Source organism: Coregonus clupeaformis, unplaced genomic scaffold, assembly GCF_020615455.1.
Source record: "Coregonus clupeaformis isolate EN_2021a unplaced genomic scaffold, ASM2061545v1 scaf0948, whole genome shotgun sequence".
NCBI lineage: Eukaryota > Metazoa > Chordata > Actinopteri > Salmoniformes > Salmonidae > Coregonus > Coregonus clupeaformis.
This window is the reverse complement of record NW_025534402.1, coordinates 1-26,840: the sequence shown is the minus strand read 5'-3', so window position 1 is coordinate 26,840 and position 26,840 is coordinate 1. Positions and strand designations below refer to the sequence as shown.

Sequence of the window (26,840 nt, the reverse complement as noted above, 5' to 3'; positions counted from 1 at the left end):
ACAAAATACTTTTGAAAAAACCCAACAAGAATAGAAATTGAGAGCTGAACATGTATGTGTGAAGATAGTTTATTAACCACACCCGTATGTCAGAGGTTTTGTGCCCCACAGGTGAACTAAAGGAGAAGGTGACCCACTCTATCTGACCAGGTGACTGGTGAGCATCCAGTCCCTAAAGAAGAAAAACTGGAAGCAGGACTGTTGGGAAGGGCCCTATCAGGTTATATTGGTCAATGCCTTTGCCATTGGAATAGCTGAGAGATCCGCCTGGGTGCATGTCACACACTGCAAAAGGTAAACCCAGCTACACCTGACAAACAAACACAGAGTTAGGAGAAAGGATTGATCACCACTAGGGCTCGGGGGTTGGCTCCTTAACGAAGATTCCCTTACCCTGTCTGATCATCCCTGTGTGAGTTCGATAGAAGGTAAAGCAATGGGTTGGCCTCTGGCGTCTGACATGTTCTCAGGGCGAGGGTGGGGATTCACAGGTCTCCTGATGGTAGGTAGCTGTCTGATTGTGGGGGCCATATTCCTAACACACTCAAACCCTCCTGATCCGCCAGAAGTAGTAGTTAACCTAACACAAGTTGATAAAATAATACCTGAGCACAGTCTACGAAGGCATAGGAGACAGCTAGACGTAGGGAAAGGGGAAGTACTAGGGACTGTAGGGAAGGACATCACCTTTTGAGGTCTTTGCGGACCAGTTGGGGAGTTGGGGACTACTGGCTGGTAGTATCATAAAGGATGGGAGATATATATGTATGTCACCATGTACATCCTGGGACTATGTAGTTGCTCATACCGAGCGGGGGGGATATGTCAATCTCCATACACAGTTTAAGGACAGGTGTAGTATTGTGAAAGTAGGGAATTACCAGAAATGGCAGTGCAACCCATATAAGGGTAAGTACTGTCTGAAAGTCTGAATTACGCTAAAACGGGTTACACAGACCTGACAAGTGAGATATCCTCTTCAACTGGGGCACCCTATAGAGTAAACCTCTCTGAGGGAGGTAGTGAGACCGGGGGCTGTGGTGAAGATAGTGCAAACTATAGACCTGAAGGAAGTAGTACAGGTGGAGACGGGGTATAGAGATCTTAACCTGTGGTTGGAATGGATTCAGTATACGGCAAGAACTATGTCTAAAGAGGACTGTTATGCCTGTGGGACAGCCAAACCAAGGTTAACAACTACTCCGTTCCCCTTGACAGGTTTTAACTCTCTGTCAGGTTTATCCTCCATGATTAAATTGTTCAAGCCACCTGGGAATGTGGTGAAGGACTCTTGTAGTAACTTGCACTATCTGTATCCCCCGATAACAAAGTCACCCCGACCTAGGTTGCCTCCGTATGAAGTCTCAGGGGATTCTTATTATTGTTTTTCTAGGACTAATAAGATAGGATACAGGGTAGGGCATCTTAGCTCCTGCTCCCACACAGAGAATGTCACAACTAAAGAGACCATGACTAATCTCTCCTCTTTGTTGCAGCCAGAGGATTTTAGGAACCAAAACCAGGCCCGTGCTGACATCTGATGGTTGTGTGGTGATAACAGATTGTGAACTCACCTACATACGCAAACAATCAAACGTGTCAGAGACTGGTGAGTTGTCACGTAGAAAGGGGGACCTCCTCCCGGGATCCTTTGATGAAAGGATATATATTGATGGGATAGGAGTACCTCGAGGGGTTCCAGAAGAATTCAAAGCTAGGAATCAGATCGCAACTGGGTTTGAATCAAGTCTTTTCTGGTGGTCAACAATTAATAAAAACGTAGATTGGATAAATTATATTTACTATAACCAGCAAAGATTTATAAACCACACTTGTGATGCAATAAAGGGATTGGCTGAGCGGACAGCGGCAACTAGCTTAATGGCATGGCAGAATAGAATAGCTTTAGATATGCTTTTGGCTGAGCGGGGCGGAGTTTGTGTTCTGTTTGGATCTATGTGCTATACTTTCATCCCCAACAATACAGCACCGGATGGGTCCGTGACCAAAGCGCTTCAGGGACTCACCACGCTGGCGAATGAACTGGCTGAGAACTCTGGTATTGATAGCTCCCTAAACGGTTGGTTTGATAACATATTTGGTAAATGGAAAACTATTGTTGTAACTATTCTGGGTGAAGTTATAGCTTCTATGGGTATACTTGTTCTTTGTGGATGTTGTCTTATTCCTTGTGTCCGAGGGTTGGTGAGAAAGGAGATGGAGTAGGCGGTTTCCCAACAGATGGTGAGATACGGCCCAATCCCGGACTCCGACCTAAGGAATGCAGGATATGAACTACCAGGCTTGGTGGAGTGACACCCTAGAGGGTGTCTAAAGGGGGCCAAAATGTACTTCCCTGTTTGTGTTTTATGTTTTAATAATCTTGTGTTTTGTGTTCTATTAATCCTGTGTTTTATGCTTTATTAATCAAGTTAACCATTGTGAATGTTTGTCTTTCCTTATGTGAAGGTTTGAAGTTTCTGGGTGGCTGGTAGCCAACCTAGTACCAGTTGGGTGTAGATGGAAGGACTGAAGGCCTTTTTATTATCATTATTGCCTATTAATAAAAGTGTGATTCTTTTTGTTTGTATTGTATTTTAATGAGTGACACCCTAGAGGGTGTCAATACGGGGAATACTACATTTCCCTGAAATGTCTTATTTTGGGTTTTCTTATTTTGGGTTCACACCCAGTGGGTGTGAAAAGGGGGATTGTGGGGATCTATTTTCTCATAACTAGATGTGATGACTAGCTTAGAAGGAATGCATTAATGATTAAACATAATGGGTTTGTACTGTACTGATATAAATTGTTTCACATAACAAGCTGTGATTCATGTGAGGAACGTTAGGGGGTAGGATGAGATAAGACTTGTATTTCTCACAGACACGAACACTGCCTCTTTGTGATCTGTGAACCGTCCAAGGACGTAGGTACAAAGAGTACAGGGGAACAGTGTCTATGGGTGTGACTCTACAGGTTGTGATGATAACAACTTATGCCTGGCAACAGTGTGCAACGGTAAAGCGCCAAGGGGCTGGGACCAGCCTGGGCGCCAACGATTGGCTGAGTAAGTCTAAACCACGCTCAGTCTCTACCCTGATAGGCCCAGCAGGGAGCGGGAACTATCTCTGTCAGAGTATTTGAAGAAGAACTTAGAACAATGGATCAGTTCTCTGAGTGCCCTGCGTGGTATTTCAGTGGACCCCTATATACGAACATCATATTTACCATTGAAGTGTTTTGCATTAATTAAAATACTAGTCTATTTTAGAAGATGTGTATTGACCTCTTTTGTTCCTATACCAGATTTGAATTGACGCAACTTAACAGCAGTCGTAACGTTAACGGGAAAAAACCACAGGCACAAGCGAGAGTATGAAAGAGTCGCAGGAGTAAAAGCAATCAATCCAACGATATTTAAGTGACAAGTAGATTTTGCACCCCTCAAACACAGGAAATAGAAGGCTGACAGAGACAGAGCCTCAGGTGGGCGGGGCATGCGCGTTGCTACGTTAAGTGCAGCAAAATGAGCAGTCACTCTCCTCTGGGTGTAAACTGTAGATTTGGAAACTAGAAGTGCTCCTGAGTAGAATGGACCCTGCTTTTACTGCGACACAACGTACAGGCTATTATGTACGGTGCAATATGTATGTCCAATATTTAAAAAACGATTGGATTTAAGCTGATTGGTTAATCTTTAAGGGCCGCAAAATGAGCAGCAACGCTCCTCTGGGTGTAAACTGTGGATATGGAAACTAAAAGTGCTCCTGAGTAGAATGGACCCCGCTTTTACTGCGACAAAACGTACCGTGCAATCAATGACAGGAGTACACACATGTTTTAAAAATATATATTCTGGAAATACTTTTTATTAGTCTATAATATGTATGATAAGTATAAAAGATATCGACAATTGTGCACATTTTCCCTCATTTTCGCCCGTAATTATTCATTTACAAAATGTACAAGACGGGACTGTTATTCTGAAGGAGTCCAAAAATCTGTGACCCGGAAGTACTTTTTATTCTTGCCTTCTTCAAAGCGGTGTCTGTTCTTGTGTTTTTTGATGTGGAGTCTTTCCCTACTCGAATGCAGCTGGGATATGTGTACTATCCTGTCAGATCTTTTGTAAATCGGCCTTTACAATGTTCTTGCTGTAAAATATTTGGACATTTCTGTTTTTCATTACTGAAGGAAGTGGTTATTTAGTTTTTGGAAATGTTTTGTATATAGTCCCGTGTAGCTCAGTTGGTAGAGCATGGCGTTTCCCACGGGGGGCCAGTATAAATAAATAAAATAAAACATGTATGCACTCACTAACTGTAAGTCGCTCTGGATAAGAGCGTCTGATAAATGACTAAAATGTAAAATGTATAATGTTATTTTCCCTTCCCCATAATGAAATTCACATTTATTTTGTGAATTTTTCACCCCAATCCAGTTGGTGGCGGCAATACACCTTTTGCGTGTAGTTCGTCATAAAACCTCACGGAAGAAGAAGTAAACGGAAGTAAGCGTTGACCAAGAACAATTTTCACGTTAGCGTTTTTGTTAGACATTCATTAACACAATGAAACTCAAACTATGACTAATTTAACTGCACAGCATCACATACGCCCCAGGTAGTCTTTAATTTGCGTTGGAGACAGGACTTGGTTGATAGATGTTATCTAGGTAAAGCTAGCTAGCAGTGCTAACGTTCGCGAACAATGGCTAACTGTATGGTTTCTCACACTCAAATAGCCTCCATCATGGAGGTGCTAGCGAATGCAGCCGTGGCAGAGATCTGTAAACTCGTAGACGACGACTATGCAGTGTTTCGTTTGGAAATTTCTCAAAGCCAGAAAGAAAACAGGGGATTGCGGAGGAAACTACAGCTACTGGAACTGAAGGTGGCACGGGAGCGCGCAGAGAGGACAACGCGAGAGCGCGTCCTCGCCAGTCGTCCCAGTAGTGTCAAGCTCATTGACCGATACAGAGGAATGGCAAGAGGTACATTTAGCAGAAGGCCGAGCTGAGGGGCCTGTCGCCCCGTTCTCCATTACACATGTGTAACTTTAGATGTGTTAACCAGAATTGGGTCTTGGTCAGTTTTTGGATAGTATGCAATAATTCCCCTGATTACTTAGCTATCTTGCACTGACACAATATCATATTCTAACCAGATTCTTGATTACTGCATTTCCTAATATTAAAAAATTGAAAACAATATGATGCATGGAACATAATCAATCGATCTATAAATAGTATATCAAGAAGTTATGCGAAGTGTTACCTTACATCCTTGCCAATTCTAGACAGTGTCAATAGTGTATAATATACCACTGTAGCTAACCTAACCACTTATTTAAAGAAGCAATAAGCCTGAGGTGATGTAGTATATGGCCAATATACCATGGTGCTAAGGGCTGTTCTCTGGCACAACGCAACGCGGAGTGCCTGGATACAGCCGTTAGCTGTAGTATATTGGCCATCAGTGGCGGCTCCTGAAAAAATTATCAGGGGGGGCAATTTTTCTGATGATTTAGGTGACCTACACACATTTTTAAAAGATATGTCCAGCAACAACATGAAGACAGGGGCAGCATATAAGTCAATACCAGAAGCATTTATTGACTGATCTCAAAAGTGTTGGCTTACCAGGGTTGGTGGAGCCCTCAGTTTCATCTTTGCCTCGCAAAGCTAACTCAAACACTCCGCAAAACTTCACACACTGGATTAGCCGGCTGAGGATGTGGCGGTTCTTGCTAATGTCGTAGTAAATATATTTGTTATAGTGAATATGGAATATGATATGTTGAGTAAAATGTTGTGCTAAGATCTATTTAGGTCAGGAGCTGGTTATAAGTTCTGTTCCTATCCAATAACAATGGACAAAAGGGTCCTATCTTGTCAGCCTTGTCAGTTTCAGTTCTCCAGTAAACTTGTGATTATCAACACTAACCTCATCGTTGTGGCGGCGGACAGCTAGCCTGTATCCCTCATCCAGTTGAGTGGGAATGTTCACTCTCCCCAAAGCAGACAATCTCAAACAGCTATCCATGTGGGTCTTTGACAGCTCATGTTTCTTAATCTTTCCTGAAAGATGGTGCATGTCCGTTACACACCAGTCGCTGTCCAAGCGGTGCTGTCTGCCGTGCCGCCTTCAGGGTGAAAGAGTAAGCAGGGGGTAGCAGAAGACTGCATTAGCTACATCGCAGCCTGCTAGCCAGGTTTTTCGTTCGTACCAATTTTTGGAAAATCCTCGGGTGTAGGACTTCCCCCTTTAGTAGAAACCTGTTGAATTATTAAATTTGGTCTGGGAGGTCCTAATTGTTTCGTTGCCAATTTATCTTCATTTGTTCGCCGACAAAAAGGAACTTCTTTCAAAGACACAATCGAGTTGCACTGAAGCCTAGCCATTTTGATAGTAGTAGTGAATTGATTGATGAGGCTACCCGCTCTTTTCTTAGTTACGTTCATGGTTATGTTACGTATGACGAAAGCGCGTAAGTGCAAGCCCTCAGAAACCCATAGAGATTGTATTGAAAGCTCTGATATTTGAAAAAAATAGATTTTACATGGGAGTCTATGACAGACTTCTGGGCGATTTTCAACCTGACTGAAATCGCCCCCAAAGAGGGGGGCCATTTGAAGCACGACTTTAGCCTGATTGGACATTTAGTGGCACTGTGGCAGATCAGACGTCTAGATTACAACACTGATAACTACTGTTGCCGTGATATAATTGATTAGAAAAAAATCCCTTCCTTTTCCCGTTTGGCAGTGCGTCGCCCATATCGCCCTATTGAACACACCGCCCCTGTTGGCCATATACCACAAACCCCAGAGGTGCCTTATTGCTATTATAAACTGGTTACCAATGTAATTAGATCAGAAAAATAAATGTTTTGCCATACCTGTGGTATACGGTCTGATATACCATGGCTGTCAGCCAATCAGCATTCAGGGCTCGAACCACCCAGTATATTGGCCCAGCGTCGTCCAGGGTAGGGGAGGGAATGGCCGGCAGGGATGTAGCTCAGTTGGTAGAGCATGGCGTTTGCAACGCAAGGGTTGTGGGTTCGATTCCCACGGGGGGCCAGTATGAAATTTAAAAAATATATATATAATGTATGCACTCACTAACTGTAAGTCGCTCTGGATAGGAGGGTCTACTAAATGACTAAAATGTAAATGTATATAACCCCCAATAACTCTCTCAGGTGAAGGGCATCTCACTGGAGGCCATTGGAACTTTGTGAAGCCAGCAGGACACAATACATGGAGCGATGACCAACCAATCACTGTTGATGAGGGCAGTGGAACCTCAACCCAGCATGTTATCGTGATAGAGGTTAGTGTAGTAGTGTTGCATTAACATTTAGTTACTTTGTAAATAAAATGTGGTCCGTTTATTTCAGAAAGGCTCCCCTCAGCTATTCACTTGCTTACATGTACATCCTAATGTATCTGCCATAGGGGACCTTGTGAGACTTCCCTATGACATTGTTATCCAATTCAACTCATGTACCGGTAATAACCTCCTTTTTTCTTGTGTCAGTCTGCAGAGGCTGCAGGTCCTGGGGTCAAGCTGGAGAAGTCTGAAGGAGAGGAGGACCCACGGCACAGCAGAGACATCCAGACTGGAGCGGCTGGAGCTCCCCCTGTAGTCACGGAGGACCCCACCACCGCCCCAGCACCGCCTAGGACCCAACGCAGCATCACGGAGGCCAGTGGAACGCCGGAGGTTAGTGGAACGCCGAACGCCGTCCTCAAGTCCGAAACAGACATCGAGACTTTAACGGGGCTGGGTCGACTGGGCTGTCCCCCTGCTCCCCTCTCAGAGCATTTACTTTATGGTAACTCGAGCCCGAGGACGGTTCTGTCCCAACGGGACCCAAGTGACTCGTTACAGACTGGCAATGATCCGTCCTGTTCATATGCTACAGAGACAGAGATGATACCTGGTGACATGCCTGTGGGCTTAGATACACAGACTAATCCAATGAGAGGGGACTGGAACCGGTACAGTAGTAGTGTATACTCTGAAGGGTGCCTAGATAAGAAAGGGGAGGGTCTGGTCGTAGATGAGGTGACTGTGAAATTGGAGGGCGACATTCCTCTGACATGGAATGCAGACGATACTCAGTTAGGAGAAGGACACTTGCAGGGCAACACTAGTGACTTCTTAGATTACAGGGAAAGCTTAGAGACAAATCTAAATGTTGCGACCCACTCCCCTTTACATGCGTTCAGGGACCGCGACCCAGTGTCTACGTCGATGGCACCTTCCGATTCACACGGCCACGTCCTTTTCGATCAGGTATTGAACTCAAACGATAGGGCTAGAGCCAAGGCTCATGGTGGGGGAGCAACATCATCAGGCAATAGTAAGGAGAAACGGTTCCTCTGCATGTTCTGTAACAAAGGCTTCAGCTGCTCACAGAAGGTGGAGATCCACCAGAGGGTCCACACAGGGGTAAAACCCTTCAGCTGTACCCAGTGTCACATGCGCTTCGCCCAAGCTGGCACCCTGAAGAGGCACCATAGGGTCCACACAGGGGAGAAACCATTCAGCTGTACCCAGTGTCACATGCGCTTCGCCCAGGCTGGCGACCTGAAGAGGCATCAGAGGGTCCACACGGGAAAGAGGCCCTTCGCCTGTATGCACTGCGGGAAGAGGTTCTCAGAGAGGAGTTGCCTCAGGATACACCAGCAGAAAAACCATCCTACTCTATAACATAGAAAGTAACCTTTCCACTCGTTAGACGTTTAGATCAAACCCTGCATTAAAGACAAAGATTAATTGTTATTGTTGGCAGCAGAAAAGATCCACAAATGAATTTGGAATAACGAGGTAACAGATTTCAGTGTTGAATATTCCTGGGTAGAATATTGCATCCAGACATTGTGTGATATATAAGGCATATATTAGCCTAAAATGTCTGTTACATAGTGTTTGTACTGTGTAGGCTATATGATGTTCACAAATGCCTCTTTCATTACTTCCATTCAACTACTTAATTTTTTTTTCCCCCAAGACACTTTTAATGAGAAAATGAATGCAGTTTATCAAGTACATGCAGATTTTTTGTTGAGACGTGTATGTGTGGTTTTCATATGGTGTAATTTAAAACTTGATTGTCTAATAAACACAAAATGGGACTTTTCATTCCAAGACTTTCATTGATACTCTCTTTAGTATACATCACATCTGATCTCACCCTATTCTGCATACACCCAACAGCGCTTTATAACCATTATACACTTACTAAATATACCTACACATACCCACACACACTTTCAAACACCTACTGTACATGTCAAAATAGTTTATTGACTTATCATAGGTGACTCATATTTACCCACAACATCGTATTTATGTCCACCATGATGGGTTTAACAACAATGAAGTCATTCTGTAACTACAATATAGGACTCAAATGTAGTGGGGATGGGTAAACACTCCATGTTGAAAGTATGTTTATTATCTGTGTGTGTACGTACCTGAGGGGGTGTACGTCTGTGTAATCTGTATCACCTGTCCCTTCTAGGAGGAGGAGGAGGATCCAGAGGTGCTGCTGATGAAGGAGGAGGGGTGTGAGGAGGGTCTTGGGAACCCTGAGGGGACCATGGTAATGGAGGACAACCAGACTACACCTCCTCCTGAACCCACAGAGGAACCAGCTGAGCAGCACAGGACCACACACAGTCTCACTGAGGTGAGCCCACTGTAAACTACTGTCTGAATGGTATTAGGTCAGGGTCCGTATCCACAAAGTGTGTCAGAGTAGGTTTGCTGATCTAGGAGCAGTTTTGCCTTTTCTATTTGGAAAGGTCCTAGATTAGCACTCGTACTCTGAGACTCGGGGCCCAGGTCTTGATTCATTTAGTTTTAAGTATGGGACGATGCCTTTGAATTATTAGTTGATTTGATTACTTGACACTCTTTAAGGTTACACGCTAGCTGTACCTGAAGACTTCCAGTCTTTGTGCTAAGCTAGTTAGCACTGGCTCGCGAAATTGCCTATAACTTCCTGCATACTGGACGCAGAGATGAAAATATGGTATGCACAAGTTAATCTGACTCTGGGGATATAGATAATTGCCAAAATCACAAACTATTCCTTTAAAAAGTGTCAATTAATCAAATCAACTAACACATTTGCATAGTATCAAATGAACTAACATGTTTGCATAGTACTCATATGAATCGCTCATTACCCAATAAGAAGATGCTCATATCAGCTTTCTTGATCCAACATCTTCTCACTCTGTATCTCTTACAGTCAGTAGACATGGAGGATGGGAAGCCTGATCTGCTGCTATTCAAAGAGGAGACAATAGAAGACGGACCAGAGAGCATTGACTTGCTGAGTGGACTAAAGATGGGGGAGCAAGGTAAGGGAGAAATACATATAGCCTACATACAGTAATAATATTCAATAGCGTTAGGTTCTGAACAAATGGAGTAAAAACTCAAAAGGACGACTAGAAAAAGCTCAAACCACGCTTATTCATCCACTGGGTCATACAGCTGCAAAGGCAAGGTATACAGCTGTGGAAAAATTTAATTTAATCTCTGGTTTTACTATTTATAGGTCTGTGTTTGGGTAAAAATAACATTTTTGTTTTATTCTATGAACTACTGACAACATTTCTCCCAAATTCCAGATAAAAATATTGTCATTTAGAGCATTTATTTGCAGAAAATGACAACTGGTCAAAATAACAAAAAAGTGCAGTGTTGTCAGACCTCGAATAATGCAAGAAAATAAGTTCATGTTCATTTTTAAACAACACAATAGTAATGTTTTAACTTAGGAAGAGTTCAAAAATCTATATTTGGTGGAATAACCCTGATTTTCAATCACAGCTTTCATGCGTCTTGGCATGCTCTCCACCAGTCTGTCACATTGATGTTGGGTGACTTTATGCCACTCCTGGCGCAAATTTTCAAGCAGCTCGGCTTTGTTTGATTGCTTGTGACCATCCATCTTCCTCTAGATCACATTCCAGAAGTTTTCAATGGGGTTCAGGTCTGGAGATTGGGCTGGCCATGACAGGGTCTTGATCTGGTGGTCCTCCATCCACACCTTGATTGACCTGGCTGTGTGGCATGGTGCATTGTCCTGCTGGAAAAACCAATCCTCAGAGTTGGGGAACAATGTCAGAGCAAAAGGAAGCAAGTTTTCTTCCAGGACAACCTTGTACGTGGCTTGATTCATGCGTCCTTCACAAAGACATCTGCCCGATTCCAGCCTTGCTGAAGCACCCCCAGATCATCACCGATCCTCCACCAAATTTCACAGTGGGTGCGAGACACTGTGGCTTGTAGGCCTCTCCAGGTCTCCGTCTAACCATTAGATGACCAGGTGTTGGGCAAAGCTGAAAATTGGACTCATCAGAGAAGATGACCTTACTCCAGTCCTCTATGGTCCAATCCTTATGGTATTTTGAAAATCTCAGCCTGGCTCTTCTTTGCTTCTCATTGATGAAGGGCTTTTTTCTAGCTTCTTCTCACTTCATCTGTTGACTTGACCTCGAGAGGCATTCCTCGCTCCCCAGTTCCGCAGCTGGCCTGCCTTATCAGAGACAAACTATTGCCGTTATTAATGTGATGACTGTTATTTATCAAATCAACTAACTATGTTTAATTGTCACTCGATTAAATTAATCATGTAAAAATGAACTCATTAGGAATTTGGGGCACCACGGAATAAGTTGTTTAACAAGTTACCATCTCCCGAATTAAACTCTTAGAAGATATATGTTATATATCGGTAAGTCACTTATTAAATAATTACCTCTTATCAGTCTCATTCTGAACGTCGCATAATCCTTGAACCTGCAAGAACCCTAACCTTATTGATGAATCAGCAATACACAAATTGGCTTAATTATTGATTTACTAACTAACTAAATAATAACACAGAATACAAACACACACACGGTATTGGTTATTGATTACTAACGTAATACAATGAAAACAGGTCCCTAGTGGACTGGACTATAGCATGACTGCTTGGTTCAGAGACTGAAAGGGAGAGACAGAGATTCAAACTATCGTTGTTACATTTGGAAACTACGCTCACAGTAATCATAATACTTAGCACCCTAACCACCGCTCATTCGGATAATAAATGCAATGTATATATTTATGCGTAGCTGTCCTTGATCGTCGTCTCACTGTTGAACCACTTTCTCAAAAAGGGTTTGAGTGTCCTGGTTCCACTTCGGTGAGACTCGGCTTGTCTTCTAATGGAGTGTTCGTTAGAATAGATACTTCAGATGTACCAACGGTTGTCTGAGATGGGATTGTCCTTCCCAACTCATGTCTTTAGTGAAAGTTCTCGACTCTTTACATGTATAGCTGCAGACTGATATGATAAGGTCTAGTGCGTGGTCTTCTTCTCGTGTAGAGATTGAGAGTTTGAGATTCACTATTTCAAACGTACCACCTCACGTTTTCTGGTCTGTAGAGTGTCAACCATTTCAAGCCGTGTAGCCACAGCTTCACGCTTCCTGGTCTGGTAGAAATTCAACCATTTGCAACATCCGGCTTACACTGAAGTCTGCTTGGTCTGATGTGAATTTCGTCATGAGGGGTTTTATACTTGAGTAGAAAAGGGGGCGTTTCATCATGTTTCTGCTCATCTGGGCGTGGCCACTGACTGAGAACAAGTCAATACGGAAAACAATCATCTCATCTAGAATGCTAAAATCACATTGTTATATTCACAAAAGTAATATTATACTTAATATTTTTTTATATACAACAATTAGATGCAAACCTCATAACTGGGAAGTGTACACCCCCAGAGATACAGTTATGTTGTTCCACCGTCTTTTAATGACATCACAACATAGTAACGAATTCGACATGATTGTTCTTTCAGTCCCCACCGACCATTTCCCCCATTCTTTGTGTTAGAAATATTGTTTCATTATCCACTTTAGGATGTTGGAGTTTTGGCGGGAAGTATCTCTGTGTTAACAAAGCGGTCCTTTCTCCCAATACTTAATGGCAAGGAAGCGAAAGTCCTTTGATCCACTGTCAGGACAGTCATGACACCCTTCACCTCCCTCCTTAGCAACATGGAACAGAATATGGAAAGTTACTGTCTACCCTTCATTGACCCCATCATATACATGTAAAGTAATCAAGTTCTAGTATGGTAACATGAATTAGTATATTTCAAGCTAGAATCCAACAATAGGAATAGTGATGCACCTGGCTATTATTTTTGTATTAAACATGACACAATATGAGTACTTCATTTATAAAACAATATCAATACAATTTGTATGAAATACAAAAATGATGTACACTGCGAAACAAAACATTAGGAACACCTGCTCTTTCCATGATATAGACTGACCAGGTGAACGCTATGATCCCTTATTGATGTCACTTGTTAAATCCACTTTAAATCAGTGTAGATGAAGGGGGGGAGACAGGTTAAAGAAGGATTTTTAAGCCTTGAGACGATTGAGACATTGATTGTGTATGTGTGCCATTCAGAGGGTGAATGGGCATGACAAAAAAAATGTGTGCCTTTGAACGGGGTATGGTAGTAGGTGCCAGGCGCAGGTTTGAGTGTGTCAAGAACTGCAACACTGCTGGGTTTTTCATGCTTAATGGTTTCCTGTGTGTATCAAGAATGGTCCACCACCCACAGGACATCCAGCCAATTTGACACAACTGTGGAAAGCATTGGAGTCAACATAGGCCAGCATCCCTGTGGAACGCTTGACACCTTGTAGAGTCCTTGCCCCAACGAATTGTGGCTGTTCTGAAGGGAAATGGGGGTGCCACTCAATATTAGGAAGGTGTTCCTAATGTTTTGTACACTCTGTGTATGTTATCGGGTAAAAAACGTTTTCATGGGCACACAAATCCCCAAAAATGTATGCGATTGCAAAATCGAATGCTTCCAACCCAATGAGTCACCAGGCAAATAACACACTTAAAATCCATGTCTAAAAATTCATCCATGTGTCATGTTTGTTCAGTCTGGATAGTAACATTTTCCTGTAGGTGGTTGGCAAGAAGCTAACAGAGGAGACTGGGGAGCCATCTTGGATTCCCAGACCCAGATGGGTGCAGCCAAGGGCCCGGGGGACAACATCACAGAGCAGGCCAGGACCAGAGGCGAAATAGTGGAGGTCAGTGGATGGGACATTATCCTCAACTCTGGGCTGGGGAACAACACTGTTAACCACAACCAGAAACAGACAGTTGAACACAAAACAACATCCGAATTTAGTCTCCATGACAACAGACTGGCTGAGACCAGGGCGAGGCATAGATTTGGTCTGCGGGGACAGGGAGGTGTCCGTATCTGGAGGGAGAAAACAGACTTGGCTAGCAATGCTCCGTTCTGGTCCTATAGTGATTCAGAGAGACTTATGGCGCCTCAGGTTAACCCCCTAACAGGTGCTGCCTTCAGCCTGCCTTCTATAGGATCTATCAACTGGAACATGGACCCTGTGACAACACAGACACTCCCTGGCCTTGGTCCTCCTCACACTCTCCTAATGTTAAACCAGACCTCAGCCAATGCCAGTGCCTCAACAATAAATGGCTACACAAGCCCATTAAAAAATGACAGTAATAGAGACAGAATCAGTAAAGGTGGTGGCGACAAAGAGAAGTGCTTCCAGTGTTCGTTCTGTGGGAAAGCCTTCAGTTTCCCCAAACAAGTGGAGATCCACCAGAGGATGCACACGGAGGAGAAACGATTCAGCTGCCACCTGTGCCAGGCCAGTTTTTCGGACTCGTCCAACCTGAAGAGGGTCCACCCAGGAGAGAATTCTTACAGCTGCCCCAGTGTGAGAAGAGGTTCTCCCACCACCAACAGCTGAAGATGCACCTGAAGATCCACACGGGAGAGGCCATTCGCCTGTGTTCTCAGGGGGGAGCTACCTCAGGATACACCAGCAGAAAATGTAGACGGCCCATGTATAGTGTACTGTAATGTAGTACAGTGGTTGTGAGGCCGGTTGGACGTACTGCCAAATTCTCTAAAATGACGTCAGAGGCGGCTTATGGTAGATAAATGAACATTAAATTCTCTGGCAACAGCTCTGGTGGACATTCCTGCACTGAGCATGCCAATTGCACGCTCCCTCAAAACTTGAGACATCTGTGGCATTGTGTTGTGTGACAAAACTGCATGTTTTAGTGGCCTTTTATTGTCCCCAGCAAAAGGTGCACCTGTGTAATGATCATGCTGTTTAATCAGCCTCTTGCTATGCCACACCTGTCAGGTGGATGGATTATATTGGCAAAGGAGAAATGCTCACTAACAGGGATGTAAACAAACTTGTGCACAATATTTAAGATAAATAAGCTTTTTGTGCATACAGTGGGGGAAAAAAGTATTTAGTCAGCCACCAATTGTGCAAGTTCTCCCACTTAAAAAGATGAGAGAGGCCTGTAATTTTCATCATAGGTACACGTCAACTATGACAGACAAATTGAGAAAAAAAAATCCAGAAAATCACATTGTAGGATTTTTTATGAATTTATTTGCAAATTATGGTGGAAAATAAGTATTTGGTCACCTACAAACAAGCAAGATTTCTGGCTCTCACAGACCTGTAACTTCTTCTTTAAGAGGCTCCTCTGTCCTCCACTCGTTACCTGTATTAATGGCACCTGTTTGAACTTGTTATCAGTTTAAAAGACACCTGTCCACAACCTCAAACAGTCACACTCCAAACTCCACTATGGCCAAGACCAAAGAGCTGTCAAAGGACACCAGAAACAAAATTGTAGACCTGCACCAGGCTGGGAAGACTGAATCTGCAATAGGTAAGCAGCTTGGTTTGAAGAAATCAACTGTGGGAGCAATTATTAGGGAAATGGAAGACATACAAGACCACTGATAATCTCCCTCGATCTGGGGCTCCACGCAAGATCTCACCCCGTGGGGTCAAAATGATCACAAGAACGGTGAGCAAAAATCCCAGAACCACACGGGGGGACCTAGTGAATGACCTGCAGAGAGCTGGGACCAAAGTAACAAAGCCTACCATCAGTAACACACTACGCCGCCAGGGACTCAAATCCTGCAGTGCCAGACGTGTCCCCCTGCTTAAGCCAATACATGTCCAGGCCCGTCTGAAGTTTGCTAGAGTGCATTTGGATGATCCAGAAGAGGATTGTGAGAATGTCATATGGTCAGATGAAACCAAAATAGAACTTTTTGGTAAAAACTAAACTCGTCGTGTTTGGAGGACAAAGAATGCTGAGTTGCATCCAAAGAACACCATACCTACTGTGAAGCATAGGGGTGGAAACATCATGCTTTGGGGCTGTTTTTCTGCAAAGGGACCAGGACGACTGATCCGTGTAAAGGAAAGAATGAATGGGGCCATGTATCGTGAGATTTTGAGTGAAAACCTCCTTCCATCAGCAAGGGCATTGAAGATGAAACGTGGCTGGGTCTTTCAGCATGACAATGATCCCAAACACACCGCCCGGGCAACGAAGGAGTGGCTTCGTAAGAAGCATTTCAAGGTCCTGGAGTGGCCTAGCCAGTCTCCAGATCTCAACCCCAAAGAAAATCTTTGGAGGGAGTTGAAAGTCTGTGTTGCCCAGCGACAGCCCCAAAACATCACTGCTCTAGAGGAGATCTGCATGGAGGAATGGACCAAAATAACAGCAACAGTGTGTGAAAACCTTGTGAAGACTTACAGAAAATGTTTGACCTGTGTCATTGCCAACAAAGGGTATATAACAAAGTATTGAGAAACTTTTGTTATTGACCAAATACTTATTTTCCACCATAATTTGCAAATAAAGTCATTAAAAATCCTACAATGTGATTTTCTGGATTTTTCTTTCTCATTTTGTCTGTCATAGTTGACGTGTACCTATGATGAAAATTACAGGCCTCTCTCATATTTTTAAGTGGGAGAACTTGCACAATTGGTGGCTGACTAAATACTTTTCTTCCCCACTGTATGTAAAATGTCTGGGAGCTTTTATTTCAGCTCATGAAACATGGGACTAACACTACATGTTGCGTTTATATTTTTGTTCAGTATAGTTTGTTGGTAGTTCATTCTGTTGGTTTTGGATGTTGTAGGGAACTGGATGAGGTAAACTGAGGAAATAAGTAGTATGATGAGACAGAGTAGATGATAAGGTTATGGTTGGTGTGATGGTGTCTGTAAAAATGCTTCACTAATGAAGAGTGACAAACTTAGTCCCTTCAGGTTGATGCTGGTGTTTTATAATGAGGAAATGATAGCGCCTTACTTCATGTTTACTTGACAGAAAGTAGTAAAGCTGTGTTTAAGTCCTGTATGTGAGTGTATGAGAATTTTGTTGAAATTAAATACAAAATCGACTGTGTGCTGACTGACTTGTATAAAAAAAAATACATTTCTAGGACTGAGTTTCCCTTATCTCAGTCGAACCAAAACATTATACTTCATTCTTGAATCAACACGTATGGAGCATTTTATTTTTTATAATAAATTCCAATTGCTCCATATTGTTAGGTACTTGAATCACAGTGTTAGAGATTGGCTTGACTGTGGTTAAAATTTTTATTATGTCATGGAATGTTTCTGTGTGTACAGTAAAGAGTTTCTTATATAAACCTTTATGCTTTTCTGTACAATCTTTATTTGCAGTCTGCAATCCATGAAGACCTGCTGATATCCGATGTTGCTGGCGGGAGAGATTGGACCTCTGAAGCTGCTGGTCATAAACCCTGGTCCCGGATCAGGACAATGGATCAGGAGCCGTCACTCTTCCTTCCTGAGTCGGAACCAGGACCCAACCGTGAGGGACAGAGACTCCATCACAACCACTACACAGAACACAATCAGTGGACAGGTGGACTGAACAACCTCAGTCCTGGTGGTCATCAGAGAGACAGAGGCTCCAGTCTGCAGCCCAGACCCTTCTCTTCACAGTCTCAGTGCAGGGATGAAGCAGGGCCTGGGGCTGATAGAGATAGACCCTCCTGTTCCTATGATACAAACACCACAGTATCCATGATGAACAGAGGTCACCTTGGGCTTCAGAGAGTGGTGGGAGACACCCCTGGTGGGAGTCTAACAGGAAGTCTGTCTTCCCCTTCAGGATCTCGTCTAATTCCTGGTGAATGGGTTCATAGAAAGCCTGGGTCTAGCCTTCCTCAGTTATCTCATGGTTACCCCACAAATATAGACAGGGTCAGGATGGGTATTCACCATGAGAGGTACCTAGCCTATAACACAGTACACAATCCCAACAACACCCAAACAATGGCTAGAGGTCAAGGAGGGAGCTCAAAGACTAACCACCTGAGGGTGGTGGCTACTGCTTCTACCTCCACTGGTGTCATTGGGTCACAACGTGTGAGGCCGAGCATTAGGACGGATGCCGGCAAGACCTATGCTTGCCCCACGTGTGAGAAGCGCTTCGCTCATGCGAACTATGTGAAGAGGCACCAGGCCGTTCACACCAAGGAGAGGCCCTTCAAGTGCAAACTATGTTACAAGAGCTTCTCCTTCCTGACTAGCCTTATCAGACATAGGAGTGTCCACAATGGGGAGAAATCGTAGCAGTGTGGCTTGATATATACACAGGGGATATCTGGGAACCTTATTATAGTTATCATGTGGAGTGTCTTGGGGTAAGAGTTTTTTTATTTTATTACTAAGTCCCTCAGTTGAGCATCTGAGGGATATACTACGATTGAAGCTAGATCGACTCTGGGTTTTCTAAAGCTAGCCTGCTTCAGTTAGCTTCACATTTCAGGTCAGGCTCCATCCATACTACGACAGTGGATATTGCTTGTCCGCCTGCTGCTAACTCTAGCAGGTTTGTAACTGCGCGTGCATGATGTCTCACGTGGCTACTCGAATGCCGAACTCTTCATTGAGACAATGCTGAGATTGTGCCTAAATCAAAATGAAAGAACTTATCTTGCAAATTCAGCAGGCTATGGTGTGAAATAGGCTTGTTGAAGTGCCGTCTTTATTTTATTACTTATCGTTAATGCCGCCTTTGGTGTGCTTATCAATGCACGAGCACCTTTTTTCCCACTTCTATCAATACAAATAATTGTATTAAGTCATACACAAGTTTTACTGTGATTTAAGTTTGAAATGCATTCTGGCATTACTAAATGTGTTATATGATAGGTATTTTATCATTTTTTAGTAAAAAATAATTGTTTTATTAATAAAATATTTAAATCGGTAATCTTCCTCAAATGCAGGGGATGATGACACAATCATTGTGAGAGGTAGGAAATCTAATTGAATTGGTCCTCAACTCGCAGCTCAGACACTTCATTCAGGATAAATGGAGTTAGCCTGCCCGGGAGAAGGTTAGTTCTGAAGGATTCGTTGCCATAGAAATTTACCTGGCTAAAAGGTGAGCCACTTTCGTTGTACCGGTTATCCCGAATTGAACTCAGAGTTGACCAAAGTTACCTCGCTAACTCCTCAAACCATGTATGTAGTATAGGGCTCAAGGTACGCTTACATTCTCACATGATATAGACTTGTTGTTTGGTGTGCTGGCATGGCCAAAACACTGTCATTGAAATGTAACACTATATTTCCCCTCCAAATTTGTTTTTGTCTATGTTCAATTCATTACCAATATGTCCCCCTCTTTTTATAACACTTTTATAACAGTGGTACCTGTTCCTTTACTTAGGTGATCAAATCTGTAAATAAATGAGAAATCATGTCCTTTTGCTATGTTTACTTTTTATTTGCTTGTTTATCATTTAGAATTAAAATTGGTCTTAGTTTTGTTGGCTTCCTTTGAACCTATAGGCTTATGTCCTTGCCACCGATGGGATATAGCCAGCCATTCTTTTCAGATCATTTACGGTAATTTTTCTAAACAAGTCTGCGCTGAGCTTCAAAGGAAATGATCATGAATGGTCATTGCTATCTGGAATCTTTGGGACGTCCCTACCACATTGAAGTTGAACATTAAAATGGGTAGGGGTTAAGGTAAGTGTTGCCATGTTCGCAGTTTTCCTGTAAATTGGGCTACTTTGAAAGCAATGTCGCGGGTGAAAATGTATTGGTTTTTGGGCTACTTCTAAATTGCACCTCGGCCGCCATAGCATTTCTCATATCAAAATATAAATTATTTCACTGTGATCTGCTGCTGCTGAGTATCAGGTAGTGAGCAGGATGTGAGTGAATGAGTGAGTGAATGGTGGAGAGCCATAGGGGTGTGTGTGCGTTGAGAGTTCTGGTTGAGAGATTGCTGCAGCTGTGTCGAGGAGACCGAGCAGCACGCGCGCACATCGTGACAACTTTTTACCATTTGTAGGTAGGCTATTTAGATTGGTCATTATAGAGACACCCTTTTTCCATAAAACATATTAACGCGCCGGAACTGCTATAACAGCGACAAAGCATTGGAAAACAACTTTAGGTGCACTAGAGCTCTTTAGATAAATTAGCTCAGCGGTGGTTTAAAGTAAACTGCATTCTAATGTCGACTTTTCTTATGGGTAACAGTATCAAGCAAAGAGTTTTACTCATGCTCAGTTCTAGGGTCTGATCGCTGCGCGAGTGGAAATTTGAAATTAAAGTTATTATGGAACTCCTTCACGTGCTTGTGTTATGGGGGAAAGTCCACACATTTTGCTTCTTAGCCTACCTAGGTCATTAAACATGATGTTGATATTCCTTCTTAATTTACTCGATAATGTTATTGAAAAAGGGTTTATTGTTGCGCAAATACATTTTGGGCTAGTTTTCAGGCCTTGTGGCAGTTTTCAGGGGTCATTGGCCTTTAAATTATAGCTGGACCTGGCAACCCTGGTTAAGGTTAGGGTGGCCGACGTCCCAAGGATTCCAGATAGCAATGACAAATCATGACAATTTGGTTTGATGTAGCAGTACCGTAGTTCAAAGAGAAGCACGCGTACACTTTTAATTTAGCCACACCCTTTGAGCTATGACGCCACCCAATAACATGCTTTCTCTTCAGTGTAAACGGAAGGTAACAAGGACCAAAAACAATTTCCACTTTAGCGTTTTTATTGCTGTTATTTATACGTGTATTAACACAATGGAACTCAAAATATGACTAAATTAACTGCATAGCATCACATACTTACCCCAGGTAGTATTTTATTCGCATTGGAGACAGGGCTTGGTTGATAGATGTTATCTAGGTAACGTTAGCTAACAATGGCTAACTGTATGGTTTTTCACAATCAAATAGCCTCCATCATGGAGGTGCTAGCGAATTCAGCCGTGGCAGAGATCTGTAAACTCGTAGACGACGACTATGCAGTGTTTCGTTTGGAAATAACTCAAAGCCAGAAAGAAAACAGGGCATTGCGGAGGAAACTACAGCTACTGGAACTGAAGGTGGCACGTGAGCGTGCAGAGAGAACATTGCGAGAGCGTGTCCTCGCCAGTCGTCCCGGTAGTGTCAAGATCCTCGACCGTTACAGAGGAATGGCGAGAGGTACATTTTGCAGAAGGCGGAGACTGCGGGGCTTGTCGCCCCGTTCCCGTCAGCGCATGTGTTCAAATGTGTTACCCAGAATTGGGTCTTGGTCAGTTTTTGGATAGTATGCAATACTTCCCCTCATTATTTAGTTACTTAACAATGTTTTATTTATTTTACCAGGCAGGTAAATTAAGAACAAATTCTTCTTGCACAAAGACATCATATTCTAACCAGATTATTGATTTACGGAATGTCCTATTATCATACTCAATTAAAATAATGTGATGCATGGAACATAATCTATCAATCAATAAATGTGTATCTAGAAGTTATGAGAAATGTTACTTTACATCCTTGACAATTGTAGACAGTGTCAATAGTGTACAATATAGTGTTGAGCATTGACAGTACCTAATTTAACCACCCCTTTTGCCCCAATCACTTTCTTAGTTGAAGGACATCTCACTGGAGGCCACAGGAGCTTTGTGAAGCCAGCAGGACACAACGTGTGGAGAGATGACCAACCCATAGCTATAGATGAGGGGAGTGGAACCTCAACCCAGCATGTTATCGTGATAGAGGTTAGTGTCGTAGTGTAATATAAAAAATTACAGTACATAAAATGTGACCCGTTTATTTCAGAAAGGCTCCCCTCAGCTATTAATTTGCTTACATGTACATCCTTATTTATCTGCCATAGGGGAGCTTGTGAGACTTCTCTACGACATTGTTATCCAATTCAACTCAAGTATCGGGAATAACCTCCTCTCTGCTTGTCAGTCTACAGATGCAGAGGCTGCAGGTCCTGGGGTCAAGCAGGAGAGGAATGAAGGAGAGGACCCAAGACACAACAGAGACATCCAGATGGGAGCAGCGGGTGGAGTGGCGCCCCCTGTAGTCACGGAGGACCTTGCCACCGCCACTGCGCCCCAGGCCAGGACCCGACGCAGCAGTGGAACGCTGAACACCGTCCTCACGTCAGAGACAGACACAGAGACTTTAACTGTAGCACAGAGGCTCTTACACACAGGATCTGACCACAGATCAGACCCAGAGAGACTGGGGCTGGGGCCACTGGGCTGTCCTCCTGCTCCTGCTTCAGAGTACTTACCAGAATTTCACCAGAGCCAGAGGATGGTTCATTCCTGTGGAGATGGTGATGCGTTATACACTGGCGTTGATGATCGGTCTTGTTCTTATGCTACAGAGATGGACCCTGGCCACATATCCTTGGGTTTAGAGACACAGACTGATCTGTCTAGAGGGGACTGGAACGGATACAGTAGTAGTGTATACTCTGAAGGGTGCCTAGATAAGAAAGGGGAGGTTATAGTCGTAGATGAAGTGACTGTGAAAGTGGAGGGCGACGCTCCTACATGGAATGCAGATAGTCACATAGGAGATGGACACTCACACAGCAAAGATTTCTTAGATTACAGGGAAAGCTTAGAGACAAATCTAAATGTCGCCACCCACTCCCCTTTACACGTGTTCAGGGATCGCGACCCAGTGTCCACGTCATTGGGGCCTTCCGATTCACATGGCTGCATCCTTTTCGATCAGGTATTGAACTCAAAAGACCAAAGTGCCAAGGCGCAGGGAGGGGGAGCCACATCAGGCAATAATAAAGAGAAACGGTTCTTCTGCACGTTCTGTAACAAAGGCTTCAGCTGCTCCCAGAAGGTGGAGATCCATCAGAGGGTCCACACAGGGGTGAAACCCTTCAGCTGTACCCAGTGTCACATGCGCTTCGCCCAGGCTTGCAACCTGAAGAGGCACCAGATGGTCCACACAGGGGAGAAACCCTACAGCTGCCCCCAGTGTGAGAAGAGGTTTTCCCGCCAGCACCAGCTGAAGACGCACCTGAAGGTCCACACGGGAGAAAGGCCTTTTGTCTGTACGCACTGCGGAAAGAGGTTCTCAGAGAGGAGCTACCTCATGATACACCAGCAGAAAAACCATTCCACTCTATAACATAGAAAGTAACCATTCCACTCGATAGCGTTTGACGTTTAGATCAAACCCTGCATTAAAGACATATGAATGGTAATTGTTTTCAACAGAAAAGACCCATAGATTAATAAAAACCCATTAGGCTACAATACCTCTTATTCTCTGGCTGTATACAAAAATCTATATGTCTCCGAATGGGTCCAATAATTGCTAATGCAGTTGAAGTGTGGAGACAGGCTAACAGACATCTCATGGTCTCATTCCCTTTTCTCAGCCATTTTCCATTATGAAACAATAACCTACATTTATCGGGCTCAAAACCCTTTGTTTTTCCTCAGTGGTCTAGTAGAAATATTTTCACCCTCAGTGACATCTTTGACAATTCAGGTCTTCGAACTTTTCAAGACCTCAAAGAATCATATAATCTCCCAGGGACTTCCTTATTTTTTTAGCCTTATGCTCTGCTCGGCTCTCAAAGCCTATGGAATACCCTGGGATTCCCTTATTGCCACCCCACCAATTCCCTAGTTGAGACTCTTTTGAATACTCCCAAATCTGTTGGCCTGGTCTCCACTCTCTACTCCAAACGTAACCTGCGGTCACTTCCATCTGGAACAGAGAACTCCTAGGTTTTGGAGAACAGTTGAACTAGAAGGTGATATAGAACAATGTTTTCTCATCATCAAAAAACATCTCACCAGTTAATTCATTTAAAATGTTTTCACAAATGTTTAGATACACCATATCGCCGTTTCTGATGAAACTCTCTGGCGATAATCTTTGCAACGGTTGCACTCTTGGTTCAGTCGGGACCTATATACATATGTTTTGGGAATGCCCAGTGGTCTCTGGACATACGTTAAATACCTTCTTCACACCTTGATAGAGGTAAATGTACCTACAGTGCCTTCCAAAACTATTCATGCCCCTTGACTGTTTCCACATTTTGTTGTGTTACAGCCTGAATTCAAAATGAATTACATCTATTTTTTCTCTCACCCATCTACACACAATACCCCATAATGACAAAGTGCAAACATATTTTTAGAAATGTTAGCAAATTTATTTAAAATGAAATACAGAAATATCTCATTTACATAAGTATTCACACCACTGAGTCAATACTTTGTAGAAGCACCTTTGGCAGCGATTACAGCTGTTAGTCTTTCTGGGTAAGTCTCTAAGAGCTTTCCACACCTGGATTGTGCAACATTTGCCCATTATTCTTTTCAAAATTCTTCAAGCTCTGTCAAATTGGTTGTTGATCATTGCTAGACAACCATTTTCAGTTCTTTCCATAGATTTTCATGTAGATTTAAGTCAAGACTGTAACACAGCCACTCAGGAACATTCACTGTCTTCTTGGTAAGCAAGTCCAGTGTATATTTGCCTTTGTGTTTTAGGTTATTGGCCTGCTGAAAGGTGAATTCATCTCCCAGTGTCTGTTGGAAAGCAGACTGAACCAGGTTTTCAGTTTATTTTTTATCCTGAGAAACTCCCCAGTCCTTAACAACTACAAGAATACCCATAACATGATGCAGCCACCACTATGCTTCAAAATATGGAGAGTGGTACTCAGTAATGTGTTGTATTGGATTTGCCCCAACATAACACTTTGTATTGAGGACAAAAACTGAATAGCTTTGCCACATTTTTTGCAGTATTACTTTAGTGCCTTGTTGCAAACAGGATGCATGTTTTGGAATATTTGTATTCTGTACAGGCTTCCTTCTTTTCCCTCTGTCAATTAGGTTAGTATTGTGGAGTAACTACAATGTTGTTCATCCGTCCTCAGATTTCTCTTATCACAGCCATTAAACTGTAACTGTTTTAAAGTCACCATTGGCCTCATGGTGAAATCCCAGAGTTTCCTTCCTCTCCGGCAACTGAGTTAGGAAGGACACCTATATCTTTATAGTGACTGGGTGTATTGATACACCATCCAAAGTGTAATTAATAACTTAACCATGCTCAAAGGGATATTCAATGTCAGCTTTTTTTTACCCATCTACCAATAGGTGCTTCTTTGCAGGGCATTGGAAAACCTCCCTGGATTTTGACGTTGAATCTGTGCTTGAAATTCACTGCTCGACTGAGGGAGCTTACAGATCATTGTATGTGTGGGGTACAGAGATGGGGTAGTCATTCAAAAATCATGTTAAACACCATTATTGCACACAGAGTTAGTTAGACCAGGCAACTTATTATTTGACTTGTTAAGCACATTTTTCCTCCTGAAGTTATTTAGGCTTGCCATAACAAAGGGGTGGACTACTTATTGACCCAAGACATTTCAGCTTTTCATTTTTAATTAAGTTGTACAAATTTCAAAAAACATAATTCCACTTTGACATTATGGGGTATTGTGTATAGGCCAGTGACCAAAAATCTGAATGTAATCCATTTTAAATTCAGGCTGTAACAACAAAATGTGGAAAAAGTCAAGTGGTGTGAATACTTTCTGAAGGCTCTGTAATAGTCGACGGAGGTTATTCGAGGATAAATTATTTTTAACAAACCCACTTTTATCAATACATTTAAGTTCGGTCTTGACTTTGGAAATAGCTACCTGCTCTGAAAATAGTTTTTGTTGAGAACGCTCTAATGCAGTTAACAACATTTCCAATTCTGATGTTCTTTAATTGTAATTTATTCAACCCAGATGCAAATGCAGTTGCATTATTTTTAATAAAACCTTTGATGGTATCCCATAGAATCCGGGGGTCATCAACTGAATTTGTATTGATCATTATGAATTCATTTGGTTCAATTTCAAATTGATCACAGAATGTAGGATAACCAGATGGAATTCAGTTAATTCTAACAATATGCTGTTCAGACAATAAAAAAATCGTAATATCATATGAATTTGGAGCGTACACATTAATAAAGTACATTTTCTTTCCATTATGGATACATTTAAGGAAAGTGATTCTGCGTTCTTGGTTTTGGTCTTTACCCAAGATGGTGATTTTGAGTTTCTTATGTATCATTATGATTACACCTTCAGTTTTGTTTGGCGCTGATGAAAAAGCAGACAGTTTGTACAACTGGTTCTGCATTCTATATGCGTCCTTATGGCGCAGGTGTGTTTCTAGGAGCATTGCAATATCAATATGGTTTCTTGCTAGGATATCAAGACAGCTGGAACGTTTGATAGGAAAGCCGAGTAGCAGCCTTTCACATACATGGAGTCTCATAGCAGCATATTTTTTAGGTCTTAAAACTCAGTAAGTCTCATTTTTGTTTATGAAATATCAAACTGTCAAAACAAACCCAGGAAAGACAATGTAAACAAACCCAGGCAAGACGTCATAATGTGCTCTATCTAAAAGTTCTAAAAGAGGCCGCTGGGCCAGCCACCCTTTGATCAGTCAGTATCAGACGGCTGGTGTTCTCGCTTGCTTGTAGCCTACAGCAAGCATGTAGGCTACTCTACTGTAACCTATTAGCGGTA

The 26,840-nt window shown here is 42.8% G+C and overlaps 1 protein-coding gene across 1 annotated transcript; it reads left to right on the top strand.

Annotated features, from left to right (window-relative positions):
- Positions 1 to 4,811: 4,811 nt before the first annotated feature.
- LOC123486014 (myoneurin-like) lies at positions 4,812 to 23,532 on the top strand. Its single transcript, XM_045217160.1, has 7 exons — positions 4,812 to 4,995; positions 7,209 to 7,339; positions 7,547 to 7,732; positions 9,540 to 9,707; positions 10,275 to 10,386; positions 14,027 to 14,784; positions 23,120 to 23,532. The coding sequence occupies exons 1-7, from the start codon at positions 4,986 to 4,988 to the stop codon at positions 23,402 to 23,404; spliced, it is 1,650 nt and encodes a 549-aa protein (XP_045073095.1). The 5' UTR covers positions 4,812 to 4,985; the 3' UTR covers positions 23,405 to 23,532.
- The last annotated feature ends 3,308 nt before the right edge of the window (positions 23,533 to 26,840 follow it).